Source organism: Lampetra planeri, chromosome 26 (genome assembly GCF_965212315.1).
Source record: "Lampetra planeri chromosome 26, kcLamPlan1.2.h2, whole genome shotgun sequence".
In the NCBI taxonomy this organism is placed as follows: domain Eukaryota; kingdom Metazoa; phylum Chordata; class Hyperoartia; order Petromyzontiformes; family Petromyzontidae; genus Lampetra; species Lampetra planeri.
Genome location: NC_136132.1, coordinates 10,574,756 through 10,588,823, shown reverse-complemented (window position 1 = coordinate 10,588,823; position 14,068 = coordinate 10,574,756). Strand labels below are relative to the sequence as shown.

Sequence of the window (14,068 nt, the reverse complement as noted above, 5' to 3'; positions counted from 1 at the left end):
TGTCATCAACATTGTTGCCTGTGACGATACAGGTAGTCCTCTACTTACGATGGAGATGCGTTACGACGACCCCCATCGTAAGTCAAAAAATTGTAAGTCGAAGATGGCCTAGCCTACCCAGGAGTCTTAAAGAATGGGGATAATTTAGCAAAACAGAGCAATTTACAGTGGCGTACTGTAAAAACTATATACTGTATGTATTTATTAATTACAATACTGTATTGCATAGTAAAAAAAAGGTAAATTATGAGCCTACCTATATGAACTGCAATTTAATAGAAAGTTTTTTTCAGGAAACAATCCTATCTGCATCACACAAGGCGTGAGATGCGTAACATCCCGGCAGCGTCCCAACGTACAGCATCGTACCTCGTACGCTGCTGCGTTTGCCTGCCGCGCGAAATTCAAAATATTTAACAATTTTGTCGTATCGCCATCGTAAGATCGAAATATCGTAAGTCGGACCATCGTAACTCGGGGACTATCTGTATTACTCAACACAACGTTGTGTGTGATTACACTCAACACAACATTGTGTGTAATCAACAGTGTTTTAATTATACTCATTAAAATGTGTGTAATCAACATTGTTGCGTGTAATTACACAACAACATTCTGATTACACTCAACACAACTTGGTTGCGTGTGATTACTCAACACAACGTTGTTGTGTGATTACATTCAACACAACGTTGTGTGTAATCAACATTGTTGTAATTACGCTCAATAAAACGTTGTGTAATCAACATTGTTGCGTGTAATTACACTCAATACAACATTGTTGTGTGGAATCAACACTGTTGTATAATTACTCAACGCAATGTTGTTGTGCGTAATCACTCACACATGTTGAGTGATTACACACTCGACATGTGTATCTGTCACAGTAGTGCGTTCGCCGTTTGTCGCGGAGGTTTGCGGTTCTAATCCAGCGGCCGCCCTGTTTAATGCTACAGGCGTGTTCACCGCAAAGACACCACGTGCCGTCTGCTTCCGAGCGGATGTTGAAGGTCCCAGCGTAATGGACCAGATTTTAATAAAATTGCCCGCAAATTACTCAGTTGGAATATACTGTGCATAGCAATCATTGCTGGGAAATCCTGGCAGGACTCTCCTGAAAAGTCATGAGACTCAGTGTGGCTATCCTGGGTAAAACTGACCACCCACGCCCCTCATATAACTTGCTGGCCTGAAAAAGTGCTCTAACAGCACTTGCTTGCCCCACAAACTGTTAAACGCCATGTGGAGGGACTGCGTCTTCGTTCGAGTCTGTTACTGTGTAACCTGGTACAAAATAATGGCGCCACGGTGGTGAGATGTTAACTCCCTCACCTAGTTTACAGGAGGTCGTGGGTTCGATCCGGACCGTGACACCTGAATATTTGGAGTTTGCATGTCTCTCTCCCTCCCCGTGGTTGCGAGGATTGTTCTCCAGGTTATCTGGTTTTTCCCTCTACATTTAGAAACATGCGTTTAGAGTATTTTTCTGCAATACATTTCTACAAGATAAGCCACTCCGTTGAACTATCATTTGTGGCCAGATTGCTTCTAAAAAGAGTTATATAAGTCATTTACCTGGTGAAATAAAAAGTTATAGTTTGAATAATTACCACGGGAATGCTTTACCCACACGCCCTTGAGGCAACGTGCAGAACGCGGCATGCAGTGGAGTCAGCCGGGTGGTGCAGGGAGGAGCTGCTACCACAGAGAGACGGGTGAAGCGTCCCGATTGCAGGGTGCTGGTAAATGGGGTGCACTGTGCAGGAAGCGAGCTAGGTCTACGGAGCAGAGGGCTGGGTTGCAGGCTGTATTGTGCAGGGTGCAGTGAGATTGGATACGTTGTGAAGAAAGCATCGTGCAGGATGCTTTGTGCACTGCACAGGATGTAGGGTGCATCATGTGGAGAGCAGGGTGGAGACGGTAGATTGTATCGCGCAGGGTGTAGGCTGCGTTGTGCAGGGCGCTAGAGGCGCGAGATTCCCCCTCCATCCACCACCATCGTCTGCCCCGTGATGTAGCCGGCATCCCGGGAGCACAGGAACGAGACGAGGGACGCCACCTCCTCGGGGGAGCCAGCCCTGCAAAGTCAAACCCAACGCCATCTCCACTGCTGGACAGTCACGCAGCTAATCGAGTGTGCAGGCCATGCAACTGCACAGGAGCGCTCAGAGGCCCATGCAGGCACCGGGCCACGAGGCCAGGAGGTAGCAGGGCAAGTTGGGACAGCGGGCTCCATTATCACCCCTTGCAACCAGGGCCCAAGCCAACCACGCTTTACCACCAAGTCCCAGATGCACGCAGACACTCATAGACTAGTGTCGTGCTCGGTCATGTATAGCTATTGAGTGTGCAGGACGTGCAACTGCCTCGGTGCTTGGGCCCACTGCCCCCCAAGGCAGTGGGTGGGAATTCCAATTTACCATTATGGGTAATAAGAATAAGGTCGTCAGGCCTCGGTTTAGGGATGAGAGTTGTGTAGATCTCAGCCGGACGTTAAGACTCACCTGGGAATGGCGGTAACTTTTCTGAACATCTCCATCATCTTCTCATCCTTTACCAGCTACACGCACCGCACACACCAAAATGTGACTGCACACCACGTCCGCACTGGCCACACCACCACAGCCACCTTCGCCACACTGTGATCACATCATGTTACAACACTATATCACAAAGACAAAGATCCCCCATGGAACCTACATGGATTGTTGGAGCAAGTGGTGTTAGCGAGTCTGCACCTCCCCGGTCAAGCTTGCACGTCCCTGGGCGAGTCTACACATTCCCAGGCAAGTCTGCACCTCCCGTGTAAGTTCTGGGAGTCACTCACGCCGGCGCTGAAGCCGGTCTCGATGAGCCCGGGCGCCACGTTGTTCACGCGGATGTTCATGGCGGCAAGCGACCGCGACAGGGCTTTGGTGAGGCCCAGCAGAGCCGTCTTGCTCACGCAGTAGGGGCCTATGTCCTGCACGCGGCACCACCGAGCGAGCCCCCTGTTAGCGAGCACCGATTAAAAGTCGGCACCGCAACCCTCAAAGGGATGGCCAGTGAGCGTGGTGGGGATGGTGATCTTGGTGAGCATGGTACGGTAAGCATTGTGGGAGTGGGTGAGCGTGGTAAGGTCCGTGCTCGTGGTGAGGGTGGGTAAGCTTGGTCAAGGTGGTGAAGGAGATGATTGTGGTGAGGGTGGTGAGCACGAAGGTGCATACCTCCAGTTTTACAAGAATTGGGGGGTAGCAGACCCCTACTTCCATGTTTCGATGTTATGCTGCCGATGCTAAATCACTTGGCAAACCTTTAGAGTTGGCAGCGTCTTAAATACCACCACCATCGTTTATCATTGTCATCCTCTAATGTCCAACCACTGCTGAAAGGGAGCAAGGAATCGATCGAGAGGGTCCTTACCCCCCTGCCAGGGGAATGCAGCTTGGGACCCCCGAGGTCATGCGATGTTAACGACCTTGCCTGGAATGCAGGAGGTCGTGGATTCGCTCCCGACCCTGACACCTGTGTTATGTTTGGAGTTGGCATGTTTTTAATCTGCATGGTCACTCGGATTTTTCTCCGGGTCCTCCAGTTTTTTCCCTCCACATTTAGAATCAACGTGTTTAGAATATTCGGCCGCGATACATTTCCACGTGATAAGCCACTTAATTGAGCTATCTTTGGTGGCTAGATAGGTTCTGAAAAAGCCGTATAGCTCAATGGGCCTTACCTGGTAAAATAACAATTGTTCATGGTTTTTATTTTAACCTGGCCTTGAGCCCTGAAGCCTTGACCCCCTTACCTCGTTTGGGAAGTAAGCGGTGACAGACGAGATGAATACAACCGCACCTTCCCTAAACCACACGACCGGGGGGGGGGTAAGGTGGTGGGGGGGAGGAGGTGGGGAGGTGCTGATATGAGAGACCCCCCTGGTTAATCTGCCAGCTATACGCAGCAGGTGCCAGGTGTATGCCGCGAGTGGTTGGCGGTGCCCGCTCCGTGTGCGTCATCTCACGCCATGCCACACGGAATCCATCCTTAAACACCGATGCGTGCTTTTGCCGACATCTTCGATTTGTCACGTGATGACGCATTTGCTTTTGCACTGATTTCTATTTGCTTCATTTGCTATGATTTCACTTTATTTGTTTTGTTGTTGTCATTTTGGTGATGCAGGTCAGTCCACTCTTGCAAACGAGACTCAGTTTGTTCCCTTGAGTTCTCACCACGTGAAGCCAGGGGTCGGCATCATGCGGTTCCGGAGCCGCATGCAGCTCTTTGAGGACTGCAGTGTGGCTCTTGACATTCTAAATCAATGTTTCTTGTTATTTTGTTTGCTGACCCTTGACCATGGAAGTCCAGTTCACCATGGAAGTCCAGTTTACCATGGGCGGAGGTTATCAACCTTTGGCTCCGGAGCTTCATGTGGCTCATTAACAACTGTTTCGTGACATTATTTATTAAGGACCACCATCTCGTATGCACATACATTGCAGTTCTTGAAATATTTTGTTTTTTACCGAATTCGAAAAAAATGGCCCTTGTCTTTTTTGGTTGCCGAATCCTAGGTTAAGCAAATCAACTTGATACGACTCTATTCCCTCCCTCGCTCCCCCCCAATCCCCCTCATTTCTCCCCCAACTCCTCTTTCCCACGCCCGTCACTCACCCTCGTTCCTTCATGTGAGGAGCGGCCTCCTTCACCAAGAGGAACGGGGCTTTTAAATTCACATCCAGCACCTGTGCGGTCACATATAAAATAACAAATTATCACGTCAGCCAATTAATTAATACATACATTTACTACTTAAATTAACCAATAAAATAGCCCAGCAATTAACCAATTAACCCACCAACCCGTCACAATATTTTAGTATGACAATATTTATTCATACAGATGTCCAATAACTGCACCTAAGAGGACGCATGGGATTGTGAAAATCACTGCCGACTGACTATGAATAGTAGAAATAATAATGAAAATAAGAATAGGCAATAAAATATGATTAGATACAATTTGCATGAAATCAAGTCTGCATTAACCACATGTACTTGTGGCAAAACATGCAAACAAACATACTCAGATAATAATGCACAAATTGTCTTTGAAACTGATTGGCCTACACCAGAGACCGCCTTCTTCATGGGCTTGCAGTGTTCGCCTTTTAGCGTTCTCGGGTCGAACTCTGGAGCCTCTAACCTTATCCCAGATCTCCGCGGTGGCGTTGAGGAGGGGTCCGACGTACGGGTTCACTGCCGCGTTGAGCACGAGGATGTCCAGCCCTCCTAGCTTGCTCACAGTCTGCAAGGGCGCACACATTCATGATGGCATTTACACGGTTGCATAGCCAGGACAAAGTACATCTTTCACAACTATTCTGTGGATAAGTTACAACCGAATTGCGCAACTCACGGAGTGGCGTGTGCGTTTCGGCAAAAGATGTGAATGACTGATTATTGCCGATTAATTATTGTCATTATGACTGATGTCTACTGATGAATAACCGATGATAATCATTACGGATCATTTTAGATGTAGGTATGGTAGTTGATTGGATTTATATATGTAGCCAATTGTGCTAATCGGAGGTGATTACGATAGGTAAGTGATGATTGTGATGATGGTGATGACGAATGATTGGCGATATATTAATTTGCTTCGCGAACTTGTACATAACACTTGTTTTGCTTATTTTATATTGAGCAATACTTTTGTAGCCTCCTTTATCGGCCCGGGTCAAACATTTTCTGCAATCCATTTTAATTGGTTGTTAACATTTTTACATGTGAAACGAATCAGAATATATGCACATTGCGAGGTGTAGTCCCCGTGCAAAACAATATCCAACCAATCGTGACGTATAGCTTTCAAACTATTTATGAAATATTATTTCTGTTGCAGCAGTACAAGTTTAATGAGTTCCATTGGTGAACCCGGGCCTCACTGCACCCCGGGTTCCCAGATACCCTCATGATCACTGTGTACCACACACTCACTGATCCTAAATCAGCTCAAGGCTCCCGTTAATCACGTGAATTATGTGTGGCTACCCCCACTCTGAATGCCTCCCCTCTCCCTGACGCCCTCCATGCAGCTCACTTCTGCTTGCTCATCCCTTCCCTCTTTTCTCTCTCTTCCCTCCCCTCTCATCATCACCACCCTCTCATCTCCGACATCTCGGCACGGTCATTCCTTCTCCCCCTCCTACTCCCTCTCCTACTCCCCTTCCTGCACCGGTGCTCTTCTTTCGCTCTCCCTGCTGCTCATCTTGAGCCGTGCCCTCTTCTTCGTCTGCCTTGAGGACTTCTTTCCCGGCATCCCTTACATTTCCCGCTGATCTTTCCTGCCTGTCTGCTGCCCTTTTCGCGCAATCGACTCCACTCCCTACGCCGTGGTATGGGGCCACAGGTACAAAGTTTCATTGAATGTGTGTTTGTAATATTTTTTAAATTTCAACCTTGAAGTTTGAGTTTGCTATGAAGATGCGCGTCAGCGGTGGGCATGGTAACTGCTGCTGGAACCTCCCGTCGTGGCAGGCAGGGGTCACGCTCATGGTGCAAAGTTCAGGGTCATGGCCCCACCTCTTTGATGAGCCTTGTGCGCTGAGCGGCATCCCCCACGTGGCACACGATGCCCGTGACGTTCAGGCCCTCGGCGTTGAGCTCCTCGGCAGCGTGGGCCACGTGTTCCTCGGTACGACTGCTCACGACCACGTGGGCGCCATGCTGGGCCAACCTGCGCGCTATGGCCAGCCCGATCCTGGACGCAGCACACATCATATGTTCGTGCAGTTAACTCATCTTTTTCACTGATTACAGTGATCGTATTCGTTCGCTCATTGATTCATTCACCAGAGGGTTGGGAGGTCCTGAAATCTGATCCTGTTTTTGTCTCTTAAGAAACAAAAATAAATATCGATACAAAATATAGGTTAAAAACAAGTTTTTCAATGTTCACACTTTTATTTGTACACAAAAATAGAGAATAAATTATATTTCACTCGATATTTATCGCAATGTTGCTCGGATGGTTTGGATGTCGGGATTATCGGCGTAAAGCACTATACTATTCTAGATCACAAGTTACACGTGTGGATAATTTTCCTTTATCAACGTACCCTATATCGCTATAATTAGATCAATCGTTTCATGGAAACTTTGTGCCAAAATCATTGCCGGAGCAAGCGTTGCAACCTCCAAGATGAACAGTGATGCGTGGAGGAGCAACACTCAGCACCGAGGACAGTACCGTGCGGTTGGGGAGCACAGTTGGTGCCAGTCATCTCAATCAACCCGTAACACCTGGGTCTGTCTCGGGACCTCTTTCCAGCAGCGAGCCTTCCACAATTCACGTAGCCTCAAAGTGCACCTAGCCTGGCACGTCGCCACCACTTGTTGTCTGTAGTATGAATTCAACCCCGTTTACACAAAGTTGACCTTGCAAACCTTGTCTACGATAACCCCTCCCGCGTCACCCAGCCTGACCCCCATAGAACCACCCTGAGCAGTATTGATATTAAAGCCCCTTTGACCGCTTAGGTCATGGGCAGGGTTTGGCAACCAAAACAACAAGAGCCTTTTTTTCGAATTCGGTAAAAAAACCCTCAATATTTCAAGCGCCGCAATGCATATGAATACAAGACGGTCCTTAATGAGTAACATCACGAAGCAGTCCTTAAAGAGCTGCCTGCGACTCAGGATCCGAGCCGCAGGTTACAGACCCTGATCATGGAGGTTTGTTGACCACACATCACCACCCTGGTCAGTGCGAGTTGGTGGAGTGCAGCGGAACCCAAGACCAACTCGCCACTGATCTTGGTCGTGGCCAGGAATGGAACCTAGGGGGGCCAGGTTTGTAACGCAGCAGTGCGCGAACCACTTCATCACCATTCCTGCCCCGATCCCTCGGAACGCACTGGATCACATCATCGCTCAGAAGTTGAGCAGCTGTTGAGTCTGGATCGTGCTTTGCCGATGGGTGATCAAACAGCACGCAGTGGGTGTTTTGTAGGCGTTCCGTGTGTCATCCAGCAGTGGACGAACCGGGCTGTTCATGCTCATTCGCCCACCCCTACTCCCCTTTTACCCCTCCCCCAGTTAAGGAATCGTTTCCCCCATTATCATCACTGCTCTAAGATTTCACTGGAACGCAATTGATATTTAGATCTCACTCCTGTGTTTTCGAGTTGTAATAACATCTTTGGTTTTTTCGGTAAAGTCACGTAGGTAAAACAATAAACAATAAAATAAAATAAGCTGACTTCTTATCTCGTCTGTTAAAAACTCTTAACAGATAAGTGAAATTCCTCCCCGTAGAGGGCATTATTAAGAGGGCATTATTAATGCCCTCTTCTTTTATTTTAGTGATTGTTTTACCTACGTGACTTTACCGAAAAAACAAAGAGTAATCCTTGCAGTCACGAAAGCTTCAAATCTAGAATTGTAATAACATGTCCTACTGCTCGTTGTTCGGCACAATGCCCGACGGGAGCTTCTCCAGTAACTAAAATCAGTTCACTTCTCATCTTGTCTAATTAATACTCGCACTGGCTGGCCATTGTGCGTTTTGTCCATCTCGTGAAGTTCAGTCCAGTTCCGAGATATCTTCCAGCACGCGGTGGGGCGAAACTTCGGACATGATGCCAGAACAACACGCGGTGGAACAACCCTAAATAAACAAATCGATCAGAACTTGTACAGAACTGCGTGAACCGATGCATGAGCTGTGCTATCACTCGATGCATCCGCACTCGACCTTGCCTAGTACAGGCAGTCCCCGAAATAAAACGTCGGACTTGCAATCACACGCACTTACGAATGTTCAATCGCCTTAAGATGTAATGTTTAACCATCCGAACGTTCAGGCATACTTACTTGTTCGAGTCCCAGCATCCAACGACTGAACCGTTCGACTCAAAGTACGTGAAAGTAAAACTAAAAATGTTTTCATTCTTTTCATGTTAACTTTACTGCATTAGGTTCTCACCTGGAGACAGGGACCGCATCCACCACCAACACCACCAACACCCCCAACCGCTCGGCACTCACCCGTATGTGGAGCCCGTGACCACGGCTATTTTGCCGGCGAGCGGCTGATGTCTGGCAGGGCCACCATCTGCAGCAGCAGCAGCAGCCATCTGAATCCAGCCACGTCGCGAGGGCGCAATTGGGAGAGGCGCACGTGGTTTATAGTTGAGTCGGATGAGTCGTGAGTGAGAGGCTGAGAGAGGGCGAGGGTTGTATAGCGAGGGCTGGGATGAGGGTGGTGGATCGGAGGAGAAAGTGGGGTTATGACTGCATTGTGTGGGTGGTGGGGGGAGGTGGGTGAACGAGGAAGGTCGAAGGTCAGTGGGAGATGGGCAAGGCGGGCGGGTGGGAGTGTAGGGGGCGGGTTGACTGGCCGTACGGGTGAGTGAAGTGATGGTTCGATTGGTTGTGCATGGGGAGTGGGGTTGGTGGAGTGATGTGGTACAGGAGGATATGGAGCTGAGCGGGCTTGCCAATGACTGGTACCAGCGGTGTCAAGAAGGGCCTCTGTGGAGGAGGAGGCTCGTGAAGGACGCTGCTGCTACTGGGCAGGTGGAGGCAGTCGCCCTCCAATAACGGAGGGCAGAGGAGCGACGCTCACAACAACGAGCGAAGCGAATAAAACGCAGCAAGTTGGCACAGGTGGTGCATCTCGGTCAACCCGTAACACCTGGGACTTTCCCCGTGACCTGCCAGCGGGTTAAAGTGCACCTAGCCTGGCACAAGCGCCGTGGTGATGTCACCGCCACTTAGTGGTGAATGACGGCTGTTGTTGTAGGGGATGGTACGGGGAAGGTGGTGGGGGAAACCCATAAACAGCGGTGGCTATAATGTAGGCATTGTCCTTGAATCTGATTGGTTTCCACCACAGACAACCCCTTTTATTATCGCTTTATCTCACCAGTGCTGGTGGACCAAAGGGCGAATAGTCCCAAGGACGATGCAAACGCCAAAACATTCACAGCACGGGTTAAGACGTTATAACTACGGGGACCCTTTTTTTCTGTATCAAGTTGATGAAAAAAAGTTTTTTAAATGCTTTAACGCCTCTTACAAGGCATTAAACCTGCATTGACCACACATCACCTGTGGTAAAGCATGCAGGCAGCTGTTGTAGAGATTGAAACGATCTGATTTGGATTCAGTGGTCTGAGGCTGCCTTCTTGCATTACCCACGCAGTGCGATGTTGTCATCTTATTCAGGGCACTATGGGAGAACCATCGTGCCCTGAATACGGTACTACGGTGTGCAGTAATACCCCGGTTAAAGTTGGGGATGCGTCCCTGAAAGGTGCGACGACGAACGTCGGGACGACGAACGTCGGAACGACGTAAATACAAAGCGACGTACGGGGTAGTCGGTGGTGGAGGCGAAGACCGCTGCGACAGATGCCAGAAAGGACGGACGATGCTGTCGGCGACGTTAAGTGTGGGAGTCGAGTCGATGCAAATCAGACAGCGGTATAAATAACGTGGCCATGGAGTCAACATTGGGCTGGACCAAATCTTCCAGGGGGTCTGGGGTCCCCCCCCCCCCCCAGAAAAAAATATAAATTTTAAAACTAATTTCCTGCCTAAAATATTCACTAACACATGGGATGGACTTTTTATTAATGTTTTACAATAATGACTAATAGTGTATTGTTATTACATTGCTCAGTTTTTTCTCTTTTTTATCATTGTTTAACCACAATAATATAAACTGAAATCTATTTTATAGCAATATATTGAGAGGGACATCTTCTTGATTCTTTCGGTAAAGTCACGTAGAAGGGAAATAATAAAATAATAATAAAATTTTTTTTTACCATTTTGAGGATATTTGAATATTGGGGGGGATGTGTCCCACTCAATATCTATTATAATTACGGCCTTGACGTGGCGACGTATTTGCGAAACAACGTAAAAGGAGGAGTCGTACACCGGGGTCTCACAGTATCTAAATCAGCACGAGACGTAAATCAAGCGACTTCTGTGTGGCCTTTTCTCGTGAAGAATCTGAATATTTATTTATACTGGAGTAATCCGATGAGCTATTAAGCTCTTTTTTCCCAGATGTCTAGTAGAGAGTGGGGACAAGTGAACCAGTGTTAAGTTTTGATTTAAATCTTTCGTAACTGCAGGGATTCATATTCTTGGTTCTTTCGGTAAAGTCACATAGAAGGGAAATAATAAAATAATACAAATATTAAACAATTAAAATTATGACGACGTTTCCACTGCAACATAAGCAATCATCATCAGGTGTGAAATCCACAGCAAGAAAATTTGAAAACCGCCACTTTTTTCAAATTGGGAAGTTGGCAAAAATATTTTCCCCCCAAAACAGTCACAAGGATAATGAGACGATAGCTGCTACAATCGGCTGATAAACCTTTCCCACTTCTCGAGATAATCACGACACAACTCCAGGCAGCTGGGTCCCACCCAGAGGTCCACACTCGGGTGAACCAGACGATGCAAGGTGATGCTAACTGGGCTTGAGAGCACACAATCGATCGTGATCGTAAGGCGCGTGGCCTGGGAGTGTTGCAAACTCTGGTTGAATGAACTTGAAGCACGGAATTCGTTTCTTAAGTTTGCCTCATTATTAACCTGCGTATGCCCTCTATAATGAACGTGTTCCTTTTTGTGTCTAAGGATTCGTTCGCTCTTGGAGGGAGGCGCCAGGAGGAGGAACTTTCCCTCTGATTAGCACGGTTGGCTACGTACGGTGCGAAAGAAGTCCAACATACATACGAACCACATACGGACGGGAAGGCAGCAGCGGCCACGCGGTGAGCCGGCGCTACCAACAATTGCCCAAGCTCTGCGGCCCTCTATAAAGGTGTTATACTGTTAGGAACCTCCTGGTTACACCAGCTCACAGGGGATTATTGTGTCCGTCCGTCGTGCAGGGAGGGGCTGGGTGGGGAGGGGAGGGTGGGGAGGGTGGGGCTGGGTGGGGAGGGTGGAAAGGGGCTGGGTGGGGAGGGTGGGGAGGGGCTGGGTGGGGAGGGTGGGGCTGGGTGGGGGGTGGGAGGGGTGGGGCTGGGTGGGGAGGGGCTGGTCACCCCGTGGTGCCCTTATAAAACTCAACGTTTAACCTACTCACGCCGGCTTGTGCCCGCCCTCACAGTCGGGCATATTTGCGGAATACACCACGCCGCCGTTGACCCTGGCCATTGACCGAGCAACCCAACGTTCCTACCAGCTCCCTCTGCAGGAATGTGTTCGGCTAATCGACTGTTTACCTTGTGGGAGGAAACCCGATCACCCGCAGAAAACCCTACGCATGCGAGGGGGCAACACTCTATGCCAGTGGTTCTCAACCTTTTTTTGACTCGTACCCCTGGTTAAATTTAGTTTCAACCGAGTATCTCCTTGCCTGACCCAACATGGTTTTGAGAAATAAATATACGAAGAATGAACATCAATAGTTTAATTATTGTCCGTTTTGTGAGATATCCTAACTAGCAAGCTTAGTATCTGCAAGCCAATTAATAATAATGTAACGGACGTTCTTCACGCAGGACGCAATTTGTTCACCCTCGCAACGTTCCTTTTGGAAACCAGATAGTTTACGATAAATGAGTTTAGAAAGGTCTTTTATATCTACACTATATGGTTTTTTTCCGTAAAGTCACGTAGGTAAAAAATCAAATCAAATAAATGAAAACTAAATTAAATCACGACGTTTCGGGCGCAACACAAGTGTCCTTCTTGTGTTGCGCCTGAAACGTCGTGATTTAATTTAGATTTAATTTATTTTAATTTTTATCTACGTGACTTTAACGAAAAAACCAGAGTATGAATCCTTGCAGTGACGAAAGCTTCAAATCTCGTCTTTTATATCATCCTCGGTTACCATATGGCATTAATTTGTATCGTCGTTATTTTATATTGGCAGATTCATACGTGATTACTCACCAGTGACTCATGTATGATATTATTTCACACAATTAACCGCACGTACCCCAAGGGGTACTCCCGGTCGAGAACCAACTGCTCGACCCCATACACACGGTGCAGGTGGAGCCCACCTTTTGCTGTACTGCCGTCTCCTGGCGAGCCAAGGTATGTGCACGTCCTCGTTGCCCACGGGAAGGGAGTTTCAAGAAATGTGTGTGGTGATCGAACGACCCTCGCTGACGCCTCCACTGCTGAATTGCAAGCCACGTGCACAGCCACCACCGCCCGACGTGCATCTCCCCACGCTGCTTTGCGCAAACTTTTTAGTTTGTGTGACATTTGGTTGTTAATGTGGCCCTGCTGATCCATGTGTCATTACAGCGAGATGCTAAAGTCAAAGGTGCAGGCCTGCAATTGCGCTTACGCCACTGCTGGCGGAAGGGAGTGGCCTCTATTTGGGTATTTTGCCAAATCTTCCACACCGAGCAGACGTGCGAGAAGAATGTCGGAGTACCCACCACACTTCACCCACCACACACGACCTGCCTTTTTGGCCGTGGTGTACCCATTTATATCGCTGGACGGAGACTTGATGACTTTAAGAAACTTGCCAATTATTTCACCTCCCACCCCAGGAGATGAAATCGAACCTGTAACGTCAGGATTCCAAGACATTCGTTTATCAATGTAACCCTTTGGGCATTCCGTGGGCATTCGTTATTCAATGTTGGCCTACGGGTGTTCTGATTTCCCATGTAACCCGATGGAGATTCATTTTCCCATGTTAGTCTCTGGGCATTCGTTTCTCGTCATCCCTTTTAGTCTGTCCACACTTTTTGCAACGATGATGTTATTTACCAAAGAAATCCTCAAAAAGTCTCACTGTTGGGGCAAGTGCTGTTAGTGAGCGCCTATTGAAGCTGGCATGGGTGCACAGCTGGGTGGTGTAATACCACGCCTGGCCGCCTTTGTATCCCCAGTGCTTTTGTTTACACACCTCACGAAGTACTCTATTAAGTCGACCTCGACAGGAACCAAATTATGGTGGCTGGATTCATAGCGCAGCACACGAACACCACCACGCCATCGCTTACAACTTACCACACGCACGCAAAAAAGACAGATTCCCTCGTAGAGCCTTAAGACTGTTGGGGAAAATGCTGTTAGAT

At 48.2% G+C, this 14,068-nt stretch overlaps 1 protein-coding gene across 1 annotated transcript; it reads right to left on the bottom strand.

The window, feature by feature from the left end:
• Positions 1-1,086: 1,086 nt before the first annotated feature.
• Positions 1,087-9,300, bottom strand: LOC144727733 (dehydrogenase/reductase SDR family member 4-like). Its single transcript, XM_078606786.1, has 8 exons — positions 9,030-9,300; positions 6,564-6,741; positions 5,182-5,283; positions 4,651-4,721; positions 3,785-3,836; positions 2,828-2,962; positions 2,505-2,560; positions 1,087-2,078 (listed from the first exon to the last, which is right to left on the bottom strand). The coding sequence occupies exons 1-8, from the start codon at positions 9,116-9,118 to the stop codon at positions 1,964-1,966; spliced, it is 798 nt and encodes a 265-aa protein (XP_078462912.1). The 5' UTR covers positions 9,119-9,300; the 3' UTR covers positions 1,087-1,963.
• Between the last annotated feature and the right edge of the window lie 4,768 nt (positions 9,301-14,068).

Bases quoted from the DNA above. Each gene is read 5' to 3' on its own strand.
- LOC144727733 (XM_078606786.1), bottom strand. From the start codon at position 9,118: ATGGCTGCTGCTGCTGCTGCAGATGGTGGCCCTGCCAGACATCAGCCG. The intron at 6,742-9,029 runs GTGAGTGCCGAG...TGCTGCGTCCAG, and splicing joins GTCACGGGCTCCACATACGG to GATCGGGCTGGCCATAGCGC. The intron at 3,837-4,650 runs GTGAGTGACGGG...CGTGTGGTTTAG, and splicing joins CCTCACATGAAGGAACGAGG to GGAAGGTGCGGTTGTATTCA.